This window comes from Rhinolophus sinicus, chromosome 18 (genome assembly GCF_057876585.1).
Source record: "Rhinolophus sinicus isolate RSI-liver-muscle chromosome 18, RSI-T2T, whole genome shotgun sequence".
Taxonomy (NCBI): Eukaryota; Metazoa; Chordata; class Mammalia; order Chiroptera; family Rhinolophidae; genus Rhinolophus; species Rhinolophus sinicus.
The window spans coordinates 81,925,153-81,941,180 of record NC_142518.1 but is presented as its reverse complement, the minus strand read 5'-3'; the positions used below and the strand labels follow the sequence as shown (position 1 = coordinate 81,941,180).

Sequence of the window (16,028 nt, the reverse complement as noted above, 5' to 3'; positions counted from 1 at the left end):
GCTAATGCTACTGTAGTTTGTTGCCTACATTTGTAAATAAAGAAAGCACTATATTTCAGAGTTTGATGAAAATGAAGTTGTGATTTTTTTCCCCATGCAAGTTCATGTACCTTGCCAATTCTATACATGGGCCTTATGGAACCCAGGTTAAAAACTATAGGTGTAGGGCCGGCCCGGTGGCTCAGGCAGTTGGAGCTCCGTGCTCCTAACTCCGAAGGCTGCCAGTTCAATTCCCACATGGGCCAGTGGGCTCTCAACCACAAGGTTGCCTGTTGGACTCCTCCACTCCCCTACTCCCGCAGGGGATGGTGGGCTCCGCCCCCCCATTGCCCCACAACTAACAACAGCAACTGGACCTGGAGCTGAACGGTGCCCTCCACAACTAAGATTGAAAGGACAACGTAACTTGGAAAAAGTCCTGGAAGTATACACTGTTCCCCAATAAAGTCCTGTTCCCCTCCCCAATAAAATCTTAAAAACAAAAAAAACTATTGAACTATTGGTGCAAAAATGCTTGAGGTGACCGCAAAGATAGAGTTCTTTGTTTTAAAATGGGGAGAAGAAAAAGATGAAAATGGAAACATTCATATCTAAAATGTGTGCCATTGATTCCTGTACATTTTGCTGAAGGTGGACTACAAAGTCAGTCTGGGCTTCCTAGCAGCGAAGGACATGGTTCTGTCCAGTTTAAAACCTTGATTGGCAACCTCTTGCCTAGACAGCCCTATGGCTGTCCCTAGGCTTACAGGGCCCACCTGGTACAGACCCTGCCCAACTCTCCTTCCTCCAACACCACTATCCCTTCCTGTCCCACACCAGTCAGTCAGGTCTACACTGGAGTAGACCCTTGAATAACACGGGGGTGGGAGAGGTGTTAGGCTAACTCGCATGCAGTGGAAAATCTGCCTATAACTTTTGACTCCCCCTAACACAGACGTCCCTGGGTATCTGCCTCAGGATTGGTTCCAGAACTTAACCCCCAACCATACCAACATTCAGATGCTCAAGTCCGTTATGTAAAATGGCCTAGAACAATGTCTACAGGTGGTCCCCCACATGTGCATCCCAGGAATCCAAACCGTGGCTCCAGATAGTTTCGGTTGATTCCATGGATGTGAAATCCAGGCATACGGAGGGCCAACTGTATGCTTATTGAAAAAAAATCCCCGTATAAGGAGGCACACGCAGTTCAAAAACCATATTGTTTCAGGATCAACCGGACCTCTACCTATCCAGAAAGGGTGTTCCCCGCCCGGCTCCTCAGCGCACTTCCGCCCATGCGCAGCACCGAAATCCCTCGCGCCTGCCCTTGTAGCTAGTCTCGCCTACTCTGCTCCCTCTGTCTTTGGAAGGGCTTCTGCTTTGGCACTTATCATGGCCTTCAGCCTCATCCACGAAGCACGTGTCCCTGACACACTGACGGACTTTAGAAGAGACGCAAAGCGAATTCCATTTCGTCATAACGAGCGCGCCTTCCCACAGCTCCACCGAGGCGCTCGCAGGAAGGGCCCGCCAGGAGGCGGTGGTTGTGGCTCAGCGTCAGCCCGCAAGCTCCTCCCCCGGTGGTGCCTCTAAACACGTCCTTCCGCTTGCTTCCTCCTCTCTTTATTCGCCGCCATTGCAGGGCGTGCGGCTGACTCTTCCTCGCCATGGTAAGTCCATCCGTTACCATCGGCTCCGGGGTGGCTTCCTGAGACCTGAGGTCTCCGCGAGCTCGCTGGCGCCGCGGACTACATCGAGGTGTGGGAGCCTTTTTACAGGCTTTTCGCAGAGAAGTTCGAGTTCGGCCACCGCTCCAGTCGGTGGGCCTGGCGGGAAGCTTGCGAGCAATTGAGCACCTGGAAGGGGTGGGCTGCGCTGGCGCCGTGAGGGCCGAGGGGGGGTTGCAAAGTGCTCCAGGCCGCTGCCCAGTTGGGCAGGGCACCGCTTCCCTTCATCCTTTTCCTGGAGCGAACTGATTCTGGGGCAGGGAGAGAAGTCGGGGGGCGGGGGGGGGGAAGCACGCCAGAAATTGTGGCCCGCAGGCTGCCCGCGACACGTGCGGGGCATCGAGAACGAAATGTGGGCTGCTGGTTTTTGTAAAGGTTTTTTTAACCTGGCGGCTAGGAGCCTACCACGTTATGAGCTTACAGAACTTTGTACTCCTTTGTTCAGGGACTTGAGTGTCACCCCAGGAAAGCGCCTGGGACAAGGAGTGCTGTGATGTGAACTTATATTCCGTTTGGGCATTCTTCGAAACATGCCAACTGTGGGCAGTCACTGTCGTGGGTTTTTCCTGTGACAGCCCCTTGAGAAGTTAGAATTGTTTATAGGCTTGTAGGTATGAAGAGGATCATCATCTTTGGTGTTTTACAGTTTTATTAGTTGACAGGAAATTTACAACTGCAACTGTGAGCTGGGAAAGAGAGATAAGTCTTTGCCTTCTTTATAATGGCCCCTGTTATTATGCAAGGGTGTGTTGAGCCACATAGGCCAGACTTTAGACCAGCATTCATGCTATTTCTCTGGGTTGTCCTGCAAACTGAGCAGGGGGGATGGTTGTGGTTGGATGACCTGAGTTCTTCATGAAAGCCAAAAGATGGAAAGGGAAATTTGGAAAATCATCCTTGGAAAAGTGGAAAATAGTTAGAATTAATATCGAAGTGGTCAGTGGGTTAGAATAAATCTACCCCATGTCAGAGACTTCGTGTAAATTCGCAATGACCGGTGAAAGTGGGTACCCCTGTGTTACAAAGGGCACTGAGACTCATTGACTTGGAATTGATATGTTGTTTCGTTTACTAAAAGCTGTGTTCTTGAAAACCAAGTTCCCCACCTCTAGCCCTGCCAGACATGCATGGTCCTAGGGAAGACTGGAAGGCACCCTAGTATTGGAGCAGAGACCACCTGAGTTTGAATCCGAGTTCTGCACATTAATACTCTTCTTTTGGGAGAGGTTACATACCTCTCTGACTCTACTTTTTTTTCATGTGAACAATGGGAATTAACGTGTCTCCAGAGATTTTGCAAGGAACCAAAACAAAGGGCATGAGGAGTTTAGCATTGAGAGGGTTGTTTTTGGTATATATTAAGCATTCAAGTGTTTATTGGATTTTGAGGGAGTTCCTGACTTTGAATCTTTTTTTGGGGGTGGGGAACAGGACTTTTTATTGGGGAACAGTGTACTTCCAGGGCTTTTCTAAGTCAAGTTATCCTTTCAGTCTTAGTTGTGGAGGGCGCAGCTCACTGGCCCATGTGGGAATCGGCCGGTAGCCCCATTGTCCAGAGCTCGTGCTCTAACCAACTGAGCCACCCGTCCGCCCCGACTTTGAATCTTTTGAGCAAGCTGTGGTATTACTAAGTTAATTGCATCTCTTTCCCAGTCTTCTCACAAGACTTTCAGGATCAAGCGGTTCCTGGCCAAGAAACAAAAGCAGAATCGGCCCATTCCCCAATGGATTCGGATGAAAACTGGTAATAAAATCCGGTAAGGACACCACCCCTGCTTTTTTTGTTGTTTTAATTTAAGATTGCTTTTTGGGGATAAACATATAATTAAAAGTTAACTGCAATCCATTTTATCTTGTATCACCATTCTGAATTTTTTTTTCTTTTTTAAATGTGCTTCCTCTGGGTTTCTGGACAGCACTCAGCCTCCCTACAGCTGGGCTTAGGGGCAGACACTCCTCGGATTTTTGTTAGTTTCCTGGTTGTCTTCAGTCTGGGCCAGAACATAAAAAGACTGTCTGTCTCGTTGCACATCCCAGTGGGGAAGACTATGTTGCTCACTTAATCTATCTTTGAAGTATTTATCCTTTTAAAAATTGGAAAATTGCCCTCCACTGCAGAAGTAGTTGAATCAATGGTTTTGCAAGAAAGATGTTACTAGAATTGCTACAAAGTACCTCCAATCCAATGTCATCTAGGCCAATTCCAGGCAAAGCTAGACCTAAAACTCTGGTCTCCTGCATGCTTTTCAGACTCACTGTTCTTTGGAGACCAGCTGAGTTTTGAGACAGGTCTTGAAGGAAAGAAAAATAAGCATCAGATCAGTGAGATTTGCCCAGGATCTCACAGCCAGTGACAGGCCAGGTGTGTTCAGCAGCTTTTGGAACTTTGGTTTGTTTAAAATGAAATATTAAATTTCCTGGCTCTCCCAAACAGTTGAACCCAGAAGACCACAGAGGAGGAGGGACAAATATTATTACCAAAATTCTTATTTTCAAAGTGTTTTTGGGCCTAACAAGTGGGTCCCTTTTGCAAGATAAAGACATTGAAGCTCAGGAGTGTAAGATCATGAAGCTAATATAGAACTCTGGTTTGATTATATGGCATGTCTAAGTAGGATTAGTTTGCTGATATGAAGGCTAAGATGTGATTTGTAAGGGCTGAAATTGAGGACCCATTTCCTTAACTCATTTAGTCAGTTAGGCCTGTGAAAATCACCCCCCCCTACTGTAGCCTTATATACCAGTTGTTTACTACCTTTGATTTATTAGGTACTAGACACTGGTATTTATTATTTCTGCATATTAACTTTTACAGGGGATGTCTCACTGTTACAGGTGCAACTACAATGTAAAGCCCATGGGGTTGCCATCATACAATACTGAGAAAAGAGCGTTGTCACTTGGCGAAGTGGTTTGTATGGCAGCTCAGCTCTTCTACAAGTTTGATGGATTTCTGTTGAGAACATCAGACATCCATAGTAAAGCCCCCCTTTTAAATGTATCAACGTGAACCTCAGTTTCTCTATTATGTCCCCATCCAATTATGGTGCGACCTGCCTTTATAGGTTGTTTTAAGGAATGAAAGAAATGTATATGAAGTTCAGTGCCTAGCTCAATAGGTTACCTGCCGGTATCAATATTAGCCTCTTTGCTCTGGACTCCTAGAACTGGGAAAGTGTTTTGTATTTAGAATTACACACTCTTGGCCAAGAGAATTGGCACGATAGAATGGTTTTTCTATTGACTCAGCTGTGTTCCAACTTTAAAAATGTATTGAAAGCAGGTTGCAATTGCAGTGCTTCATTTTGTGGAAGTACTGCCATTATCCTGCTGAAAGAAAATCCTATGTTGATCATTTTTTATTTTGCCTTTATGAGGGTAAAATGACAGATTGACATGGACAATTCTGAGATAGCCTTAGTTCTGCAAATCACTTGCTTTGGTACTGAAATGAATGAGGATGTTAATATAAAAACTAGGCAGGAGTTTTTATATGTGTGTGACCTATTATGTAGAAATGACTGGTTTTGGTGTAGTTCAGAAGGGGGTGGGGGTTGAAAATAACATATATGTCTGGGTCTACCCCAGGTCTGGAATCAAAGGTGGGTGAGGGTACACTTGGGGTGGGGAAAGAGCTTCCTCACTACTCGCGTCTCAAGAACCAATGTATTTTCCTACCCTGGAATCATTTTGAGAGGTAAAAATTTGATTTGACTAGTTCTTAAACACATCTAGCAAATCATTTTTTACTCTCCAAAAAGAGCTCCAAACTTGTTAAAGGAAGGAAAAACAGGACCCTTTGACTTTCAAGGATTTTATGGTACTTAAAAAGCAATGTTTGGTAAAATGAGAGCAGCTAAATGGAGGTCAGGCTGCCTTTGTAACTTGCAGTTTCCTTCTGCGTAGGTACAACTCCAAGAGGAGACATTGGAGAAGAACCAAGCTGGGTCTATAAGGAATCGCACATGAGATGGCACCACATATTTTTGCTGTGTCAGGATTGCTTGGATCTTAACCATGGCACTGAAAAGTTCGCTACTATCTGCACAGTTGGGTGTGTTTTATTGGGAAATTATAGGAAAAATGAGTTTTCTCTTTAATATGTTTCTGCACTAGTAGGTTGGTTCAATAATAAATATGTGAGGCCTAAACTGGTGTATTCTGGTTTGTGAAGTATTCAATAACACAAATGTTCTCTGGCTATCAAGTACTTAAGTATGGCTAGTATAAGGAACTGATAATTAAGTTTTTATTTTATTGTAATTAGTTCCATGTGGCTAGTGGCTCTTGGACCTTCTGTTATGGGAAATGCATATACGTGTCATCTTCATACCTGAGGGTAGCACATTCTTAAAATAAATAGCATCTTTATATGTTCTTCTATGATGCCAGTCCTCAATATGAGTAGGAATCAGTCATGTGAACTGGGTGGCAAACTGGTCTGCTGCCTGTTTTTGTGCGGCTTGTGAACTAAATTTCTGCGTTTTTAAATGGGTGAAAAAAAATCAAAACTATTGACACTTAATAAATTAATATTTACTGGACATGTATGTGCTGGGCACTGTTCTAAATACTTGAGATTAATCAGTTGATAGGCAAATATATCATATATTAGGTTAATAATGGGCCATTATGCAAGCCATAAGAAATGTCTGGAAAGGTGGGAAGCAGGAAGTGCCCTCATTACCTGTGGAATCTGGATGAAGCTGCAGCAAGGGAAAGGGGAACCAAGTTTGGTGGTAGCTCCCTACTCAGTTTGTAGGGAGCCTGCGCTGGACATAGCTGAGAAGGCAAGTAGAAGATGGGTGCTGTGTATAGTATGCAGCGAACAGGGGTCCCTACCTACAAGCACACTAGGAGCCACACTCCTTAAGGACAAGGACCACTGTGCTTACCTGAAGTGTGAACAATGGGCTACAGAGTAGCAACCAGCCCAGGAACTGGGGAGCTGCGAAGAGATCTTTGAAACACATTTCGATTTCTTCCACCAGCCCCTGCATTTCAAATATTTCCTCTAATTGCATCAGTATTACCTTCATATTCAAAGACACCTGCCACTGTGTGAACAGCAGTTGATAAACGTTAACATGGTAAAAATGTTACTCAAGTCTAAAGCAGAGAGCAGAGAGATGATACAATTAACTGGCAGTCCGGGACAGAAATTTCTAACCATTTTGGAGTGTGGACATAAATACCTCAGTCTGTTTCCCTTTGGTTCTATGTTAGACTGCCAATAGAGGGCCCTAGAGTGACACGGAAGCTGGAAGAGGCGGTAGGGATTCTTCAGATGTTCTGTTAAGCACATCAGCAAGCATTCAGGAACCCTGGCAACATTCTAACATAGCAGAGGGTTGCTCTTCTATGTCACTGGTAAGTGCTCTCCAGCCTGTTTCTTAGCCACAAGGGTGGTAGGTAGCATGTTGTAGCAATCCACTCCTCAGGTCTGAATCTCAGCCGGGAGAAGGGCTCATTCACTTTTCTGTCAGGTCCAAAGGTAACTGCTCTCAGCATATACTCTCCCATCACACCTTAAAGTTCTTTTATTCTTTCTGGTAGTTAGCTACCCTTTACCTACTTAACAATTCTTTATATTAAATTTTCTGTTTAAATTACTGGTGTGTGGTTTCTCCTAATTGGAACTTACGTGTATGTATCAGCAGTTTCGAGGTTATATGACATCACAACAGACTGGATGCAAGAGCAGGTAAGAATTTAACTGCTATTAAGCTAGATATTAGAGATCTGCAAGAATTTAGAGTGCCACCACACTCTTCTCACTAAAATTTTTAAATTTTAAATTTACATTTATTGTTTAAAAAGTCAGGATTTAAACAAATACCTTAGCTTCACTATTCAGAATAGGTTGGGATGGCCTCACAGGCCCAGGGAGGTTGGAATAAGGCCGATGTCACACTAATGGCAAAGAGGTTTCTCTACAGACCTTGAATGGGTAAGATTAGAATTGAAAGGTAAAGTGACATGGACACCGATGTTGGTTGGCCGTGTAAAAGGTTTCTTTTTGAGCCTGGGGATTAGACACAGGTTCTAGCTCCAGTGGCCCTTCATTAGCTTGTACAATTTCTACATAGTGGTTCCTCATCTGAAGGACTAGATGTGCTTCCTGAAGGGATGAATGGGAGCTTAGGATTTATATCTCCCCACAAGAAGTGCAGCATAACATGTTAGCTTTTGCAAGATATGCAGTCAACCCCCTGGTGATAACTGCCCATTCCTTGACGGCCTACTGAGAAGTGACCACAGAGTAGTGGTCAAGAGTTGGCAAATTCAAATCTTGTTCACCATTCCCCAGCTTGGGGACAATGGGACCTCCCTCAGGGCTGTGAGGATAAAATGTAATATTAGGTTGGTGCAAAAGTAATTGCAGGTTTTGCAATTATTTTTAACCTTTTAAACCGCAATTACTTTTGTGCCAACCTAATACACTAAACCACTTGCTTCAGTGCCCGACTAGGGAAAGGAGAAGGAAGGGGAAATAGCAGGATTAAAGTTTTGGTGTTGATCCCTCCCCAGCAGACTTGCTATATACTGGATAAAGCTAAAATAAGGCAGGGACTGAAGATAGTGGGGATGGGCAGGTTGTCATGTGAGAAGTCAGATGGAGCTGGCGCTTACTGCCAGTCTACTTGGGGCTGCTTGTCTGAAGCTGCTGATGGAGACTGGCAGGAGCAGCAGGATAGGTTGTGGCTCTCAGTCTAAACGAAACTGTTCTCTTGATCAATTAGAATAATTTAAGTTCCTGCAGAGTTGATAATACAGATATTTTGGAGATGTTTCATAAAGATGCATATAACAGCAGTGAGGCAAATGGTAGAAAAACAAAAAAGGAAACACCAGCAGCATAGTCCAGAGTCATTTTCTAAAAGCAAAGAAAAAGGGAAAATTTAAAAGTTAAACTTTTAATGCAATATAAAACCTCACTACTATCAATACAGTAATTAAAGGCTATTGTTTTAAAAAGTTCTATTGAATTATACAGAAAAGTGCACTTACAAGTATATAGCTTGATGAATTTTCACGGGGTGAATCCAGTCATGTCACTACTCCCCAGATGAGAAGGCAAAACATGATCAGCGTCCTAGAAGTCTCTCCTTGGGCCCCCTTCCAGTTACCATCACCCCCAGTGTAATCACTGTCCTAACATCTAAACAGATTCGTCTCGCCTATTTTGCGTTTCACATAAGTGGAATAATAAACTACTTTTGTGTCTTGCTTCTTTTGCTCTCAGCATCACATGAGATTGACCCTAGTTGTGTGAAGTTGTGCATGATTTGCTTTCATCGTTGCAGTGTTCCGGCATGTGAATACACCACAATGTATTTCCCCATTTTCCTGTTGACAGGCATTTAGATAGTTCTTCCAGTTTGGGCCTTTAGAAATAGTGCTGCTGTGAACATATCTATACATATCCTTTGTTGAAGATATGTATGCATCTCATTACAGGTGATTTAGTTTTCATTTTTATATTTCTAAGGATGTATAGATACAACAAAAATGCTTTTATAATGAGAAGAAAGCTAATTAAAATCTACAATGAGTATGTGTTTATAACCTGAAAAAATTTAAAGAACAGGAAAATTAAACTTTCAGGATTAGAATAAATTTGCTCACATATGTTCCCTTTTTTTAAAAGCGAAAGAGAGGAATTTAATACAAGCCATCAAAGATGTCTCATAGGACCCAAAGGCAGGGGGTAGCCAGCCTTTTTTACCCCTTCCACCCCACCCCCACTCGGGTTCAAGCAGTTGTTTCTCAGTCTAGTTGTGTAGGACACAGCTCCCTGGCCCATGCTGGTGTTACGAGCCTTGCACTCCCCCCAGCCACTCCTGGCGGCCCATGGCAGCTCACGCCAACCTCCGGCTGCTCACGGCAGCCTAGCTCCAAGGAGAGCTGTTGCTCACAATCTTATTAGCTGTAGAGGGCGCAGCTCACTGGCCCATGTGGGAATGGAACGGGCGACCTCCGGGTTAGGAGCACGGCGCTCCAACCACCTGGCCGGCCCCTTACAGCTTCTTTCTGTATTTCCGTTTTACTCCTGTCCGTCTTGGCAGACCTACTTCCTCTGCTTCTCTCAGCCAGGGTAGCCTCCTCCTCTCTGTCTCAGGTTAGGCGACCAGATGAAATGGGGGGGGGGAGGGGGAATTGCTGAATACCAATAACATGATCATGAGACTGAGCTGGAATGGCCCAGTCAAGAGTCAGTAAGCTATGGCTGAGGGGCAGGGTCCTGTATAATCATAACTGCCCTGTGGGTGGGTTGTGTGGCCCTGAGACAGAGCAGTATGGGCTGAGCAGACACTCCCAAAAGCAATTACTCTAGTGGAGCTCTGAGCTGGAAACAACCATGTGCGATAGTCCTCGTGTTGCCTCTAGAAACCCCTTACCTCTCTGGGCCTTTATTTTCTGTTTGCTTGTGTTCACCCAGTGCTTTCTACAGGACTTTATGTTGCTTTTTGTTTACATTTGCCTTTCTGTGGGTATTTTCAGAGGCTTCTAAGAATACCAAGATATTCTTGGTGGGAAAGATAAACACACCAAGTAAACAAGAGAATTCTAAAACAAATTAAGACAAGCCAAGCCTATGAGCTGTGAGATTTGAAACAGAACCCTTTTGACCTAAAACCAAATTCTTGGGTTAGGGCTGCAAACAGGAGTCCAAGCTAGATTCAGATGTTACCCCTCTCCAGAGACTCAGGGATAACATTACACTCATGTTCTCATCTGGAATTGCTCTTTTTTTATATAAGATTTTTTTTTTTTTTTATTGGGGAAGGGGAGCAGGACTTTATTGGGGAACTGTGTACTTCTGGGACTTTTTCCAAGTCAATTGTCTTTTCAATCTTAGTTGCACAGCTCAGCAACAGGTCCAGTTGCCGTTGTTAGTCGAGGGAGCACAGCCCACCACAAGGATGTTAAGGAGTCAAACCAGCAACCTTGTGGTTGAGAGCCCGCGCTCCAACCAACTGAGCCATCTAGCCATCGGGGAGCTGAGTGGCAGCTCATTGACTTCATTCTAGTTGCGGAGGGTGCAGCTCACTGGCCCACGTGGGAATCGAAACCTCAACCCCGTTGCCCAGAGCTTGCCCTCTAACCAAGTGAGCCACCTGTCTGCTCCTGGAACTCCTCCTTCTGAAGGGAACCCTTGTGACTGCCTTGCAGTTGGGCCAATATGGCCCAACACCTATCTCTCTGAGTGTTTTCTGAGACAAGTATTTTGATGGGTTCCAAATAGCACAGGGTAGAGTTAACTTTTTCTGTTGTTACCAATTCATTATTGTGGTTGTGATTAAAAACATTTTAAAAAATAAAGTAACCATAGGAGAAACTGAGTACAGGATATATAGGAACTCTAATATTCTTGCAACTTTTCTGTAATTCTAAAACAAAATGTTTACTTAAAAATAAAATAACCAACCAAACATTTAATTCTAAGGGTGAAATTGATTACATAATGCATTTTATTTTTTTAATTTTACAATTACAGAGGACATTCAATATTACATTAGTTTCAGGTGTACAGCATACACCTGATTAGACATTTATATAGCTTAAGAAGTGATCACCTGATAAGTATAGTACCCATCTGACACCGTGTGTAGCTATTACAATATTATTGATTATATTCCAATAATAATACAATATTATTGATTATATGCCACGACTATTTTGTAACTGCCAATTTGTACTTTTTTAAATTAGATTCAGGTGCACAAAACAATGTAACAGTTAGACATTTACACCCCTCACAAAGTGATAACACCCCTCCCCCAATCTATTGCCCCTCTGACATCGTATATCGCTGTTACAGTTCCACTGACTATTCCTTATGCTGTACTCCACATCCTGTGACGACATATATATATATATATATATATATATATATATATATATATATATATCCTGTATATATATATATATATAGATATATAAATAGTTGACATTCATTTTTTGGTCAGTCACCTACACCATCCATGAAGTGATCTCCCTAATAAGACAAGTGTCCATCGGATACCCTACAAACTCTTTACAACATTATTGATTACATTCCCCAAACTGTCTTTCGTATCCCTGTGGCAATCTTGTGGTTGGTTACTCACTGTGCTTTCTAATCCCGACCTTCTCCCTCATCCCCACCCCCTCCCATCTTAATCCCGTCACCTTTTACACCCAGCCCTCCCATCTGGCAATCATCAGTTTGTTCTCTGTATCTGTGAGTCTGTTTCTATTTTGTTTGTTTATTTTTTTATATTCCACATATAAGTGAAATCATATGGCATTTGTCTTTCTCTGTCTGACTTATTTCATTTAGCATAATACCCTCAAGGTGAATCCATGTTGTTGCAAATGGTAAGATTTCATTCCTTTTTATGGCCAAGTAATATTCCATTGTACATATCACCTCTTTATTCACTTATCTATTGATGGACACTTAGGTTACTTTCATGTATTGGCTATTGTAGGTAATGCTGCAATGAACATAGTGGTGCGTATATCTTTTCAAATTAATGCTTTTTTTTTTTTCAGATTAATACCCAGAATGGAATTGCTGGGTCATATGGTAGTTCTATTTTTAATTTTTTGAAGAACCTTAATTTTTCCCATAGTGGCTGCACCAGTTTGCAATCCCACCAACAGTGCATGAGGGTTCCCTTTTCTCCACATCCTCACCAGCACTAGTTTGTTGATTTATTGATGATGGCCATTCTGACAGGTGTGAGGTGAGATTTCACTGTGGTTTTAATTTGCATTTTTCTAATGATTAGTGACGTTGAACATCTTTTCATATGTCTGTTGGCCATCTGTATGTCCTCTGGAGAAATGTCTATTCACGTCCTCAGCCCCCCTATTTTTTTTTTAAATAGGATTGTTTGTCTTTTTGGTGTTAAGTCATATGATTTCTTTATATATTTTGCATGTTAACCCCTAATTGAATGTATCATTGGTGAATATCTTCTCCCATTCAGTAGGTTGTCTTTTCATTTTGTTGATGGTTTCCTTTGGTATACAAAAACTTTTTAGTTTGATGTAGTCCCATTTGTTTATTTTTACTTTTGTTTCCATTGCCCATGGAGATATATCAGGAAAAAAAATTACTAAGAGCAATGTCATAGGGTTTACTGCCTATGTTTTCTTCTAAGAGTTTTATGGTTTCGGGTCTTACATTTAAGTCTTTAATCCACTTTGAATTTATTCTTGTATATGGTGTAAGAAAGTGGCCCAGTTTCTTTTTTTTTTTGCATGTGTTTGTCCAGTTTTCCCAGCACCATTTATTGAATAGACTGTCTTTACTCCAATATATATTGTTGCTTCCTTTGTCATACATTAAATGACCATATAAGCATGGATTTATTTCTGGGCTTTCTATTCTGTTCCATTGATCTATGTGTCTGTTTTTATGCCAGTACCATGCTGTTTTGATTACTATGGCCTTGTAGTATCGTTTGATATCAGGTAATGTGATACCTCCCACTTTGTTCTTGTTTCTCAAGATTGCTGTGGCTATTCGGGGTCTTTTGTGGTTCCATATAAATTTTAAGATTATTTATAAGTTCTGTGAAAAATGCATTGGCATTGTACTGAATCTATAGATTGCTTTCGGTAGTATGGACATTTTAATGATGTTAATTTTTTCTATCCATGAGCACAGTGTATTCTTCCATTTTATTTGTTTCTTCAATGTGTTATAATTTTCCAAATACTGGTCTTTTACCTTCTTGGTTAAATTTATTCCTAGATTTTTTTTTTTTTGGATGAAATTGTAAATGGGATTGTTTTCTTAATTTCTCTTTCTGATAGTTTGTTATTCATGTATAAAAATGCAACAGACTTCCGAATATTAATTTTGTGTCCTGCTACTTTACTGAATTTATTTATCAGTTCTAATAGTTTTTTGGTGAAGTCTTTAAGGTTCTCTCTATATAGTTTCAACATATGCATTTTCAAGTGTGGCGTTCAAGGAGTCATGCTGATGGGAGAACGAGTTCCTGGTATGTTTACAAATCACCAAAAGCTATTGAACTCTGTCATGCGGGGCAGTCTGCGGGGTCTCTGGTACCAACTCCCCACATAAGAACGCAGGGCATGGTGAGGCCAAAAAGGAACACCCACGGAGCCATAGGTAGGGGAGTCACACCACTATAGTCTCGCTGGCGGCTGGGTTGGAGACACAGGAGGCAGGAGGCACACTATCCTCAATCCACCATCCAGCTGTCTCTGCCAAACAATCTCACTTGCTAGCAATCCGCTTCTCTGCAATCTGCTCTTGCAGGCTCAGCCACCATCTTCTTGCTAGCTCCCATTTTTCTGCTAGCTTAGCCACAGCAGTTATATTAGTGGCCAATGGCTCACTGGTTACAGCTGATGGCCAACTAGTCATAGCTGATGGCCATCCAATCACAGTTGATGGCCATTTACTACCTGAGCCAGCACCTTTCCACGTGAGGCCGAGAGCCTGGAAACTGCGCTACTGGCTCTGTGCCCACAAGCTATCTATGATGTATACATCATAAACACTGACCTTAAGGTGTGTCTATATGGGTTGATTCCTTAAGGTGTGTCTATATAGGTTGACAGAGAAAATGTACTGTTTCTAGGCTATCTGATCTTAGCACAACCTTCCATCTAGGTGCTTTGGCTAATTGTGTGGGGCAGCAGAGTGACAAGGAAAGCTCATCGCATACCTTTCACTTACTATCTAGATGACATCAGGGGAGTTACTTAATCTCCCTGAGTGTGTGTGAAATGGGGGTTAATACTGTGCTGCAGACGGCTGACTGCGACCATTAAATGAGACGAGTGTCAAAAGTATTTGATCTATTGTCAGGACTTAGTAAATGGTAGCAATTCATCTTTCAGAATTCTCAGTGTAAAACTGTAAACGTATATTTTTTCTTCTTTCTTTTTCCTCCCTCCCTCCTTTCATTCCTTCCTTCCTTTCTTCCTCCCTTTTTATTTTCCCAAATGGACTGGGGAGAGGTAGACATTTTCTGTTTCAGCAGGCAGTGTTAACAGAAAGCTCACACTAGTGTAGATATTCAGGCCCAAACTGAAAGCTGAAAATTGAAAGTAAAGGGATAACAAATAAACTGCTGTAACAAATAAACTCATTTGTGGAGGAAGTGGAAGTCTGGAGCCCAGCACTATTCTTAGGAACCAGTAAAGGGTCATAAGAAGATGAGGATGTTCGTCTCCAAGTAGGAACAGTCAAGAATAACATTCATGAATTTAAAAAATATTTATAGAACATGTACATGCCAAACAATGTGCTGGCTGCTGGGGATATAGTGGTGAAGAGGCTAAGCATGGATGCTGCCCTTAGGAGTCTCACAGTGTGTGCAGTGGCCACACACACACTCCTGCAAGTTTCTTGATTTAATACTTGTGTGCAATACAGTGTTGTATTTTTAGTTTATTCTATTTCATTAAAAATGGATTTTATGGGGCAAACTGAGGGTTGCTAGATGGGAGGGCAGTTGGGGATGAGGGAGAAGATGAGGGGGTTAGAAAGCACAATCGGTAACCACAAGATTGCTACGGGGATACGAAAGTCAATTTGGGGAATGTAATCAATAATGTTGTAAAGATTTTTTTGAGAAATGTCTCTTCAAGTCCTCTGCCCATTTTTCAATTGGGTTGTTTGTTTTTTTGTTGTTGAGTTGCATGAGTTCCTTGTATATTCCTTGTAATTTTACTAACAATTGTCACCCCAATAAATTTAATTTAAAAAAAAACATTAAAAAAAAAAGATTTTGTAGGGTGTCACAGGATGTGGAGTACAGCATAAGGAATAGAGTCAGTGGAAATGTGACAGCTATACATGATGTCAGAGGGGTAGTAGATTGGGGGAGGGGGTTATCATTTTGTAAGGTGTATAAATTTCTAACTATTACATTGTTGTGTACACCTGAAACTAATAATAAAAAAATGGATTTTATGATGCACTAATAGGCTGCATCTGTAGTTTAAAAAACACTGATCTAGTCGGGGAGATAGACACATAGACAACTAATTATCATGCAATGTTATAAGTGCAATGATAGGTATTTACACAGGGCTCTGTGCTTAGTTTGATTCTCTGCTTTTGCCATCTTGACATTCTTTTTTTAATTTTTTAAATTAAAAGTATAGTTGGCATACAATAGCAATTAGTTTCAGTTTCAGGTGTACAACATACTGATTCGACATTTATATACCTTATGATGTAATCACCACACTAAGTCTAGTAACTAACTGTCACCATGCAAAGTTATTACAATATTATTGACTATATTTTCTGTGCTGTACACTACACCTCCGTGGCTT

General features: G+C 42.0%; 1 protein-coding gene and 1 non-coding gene across 2 annotated transcripts; both read left to right on the top strand.

The window, feature by feature from the left end:
* Nucleotides 1-1,497: 1,497 nt before the first annotated feature.
* RPL39 (ribosomal protein L39) lies at nt 1,498-5,860 on the top strand. The gene is made up of 3 exons (XM_019717048.3): nt 1,498-1,652; nt 3,363-3,466; nt 5,616-5,860. Exons 1-3 carry the CDS (start codon nt 1,650-1,652, stop codon nt 5,662-5,664), a joined length of 156 nt encoding a protein of 51 aa, XP_019572607.1. The 5' UTR covers nt 1,498-1,649; the 3' UTR covers nt 5,665-5,860.
* Nucleotides 4,986-5,115, top strand: LOC141569781 (small nucleolar RNA SNORA69). The gene has a single exon (XR_012493577.1). It is a non-coding gene; the product is annotated as a small nucleolar RNA SNORA69 (small nucleolar RNA).
* Nucleotides 5,861-16,028: the final 10,168 nt, after the last annotated feature.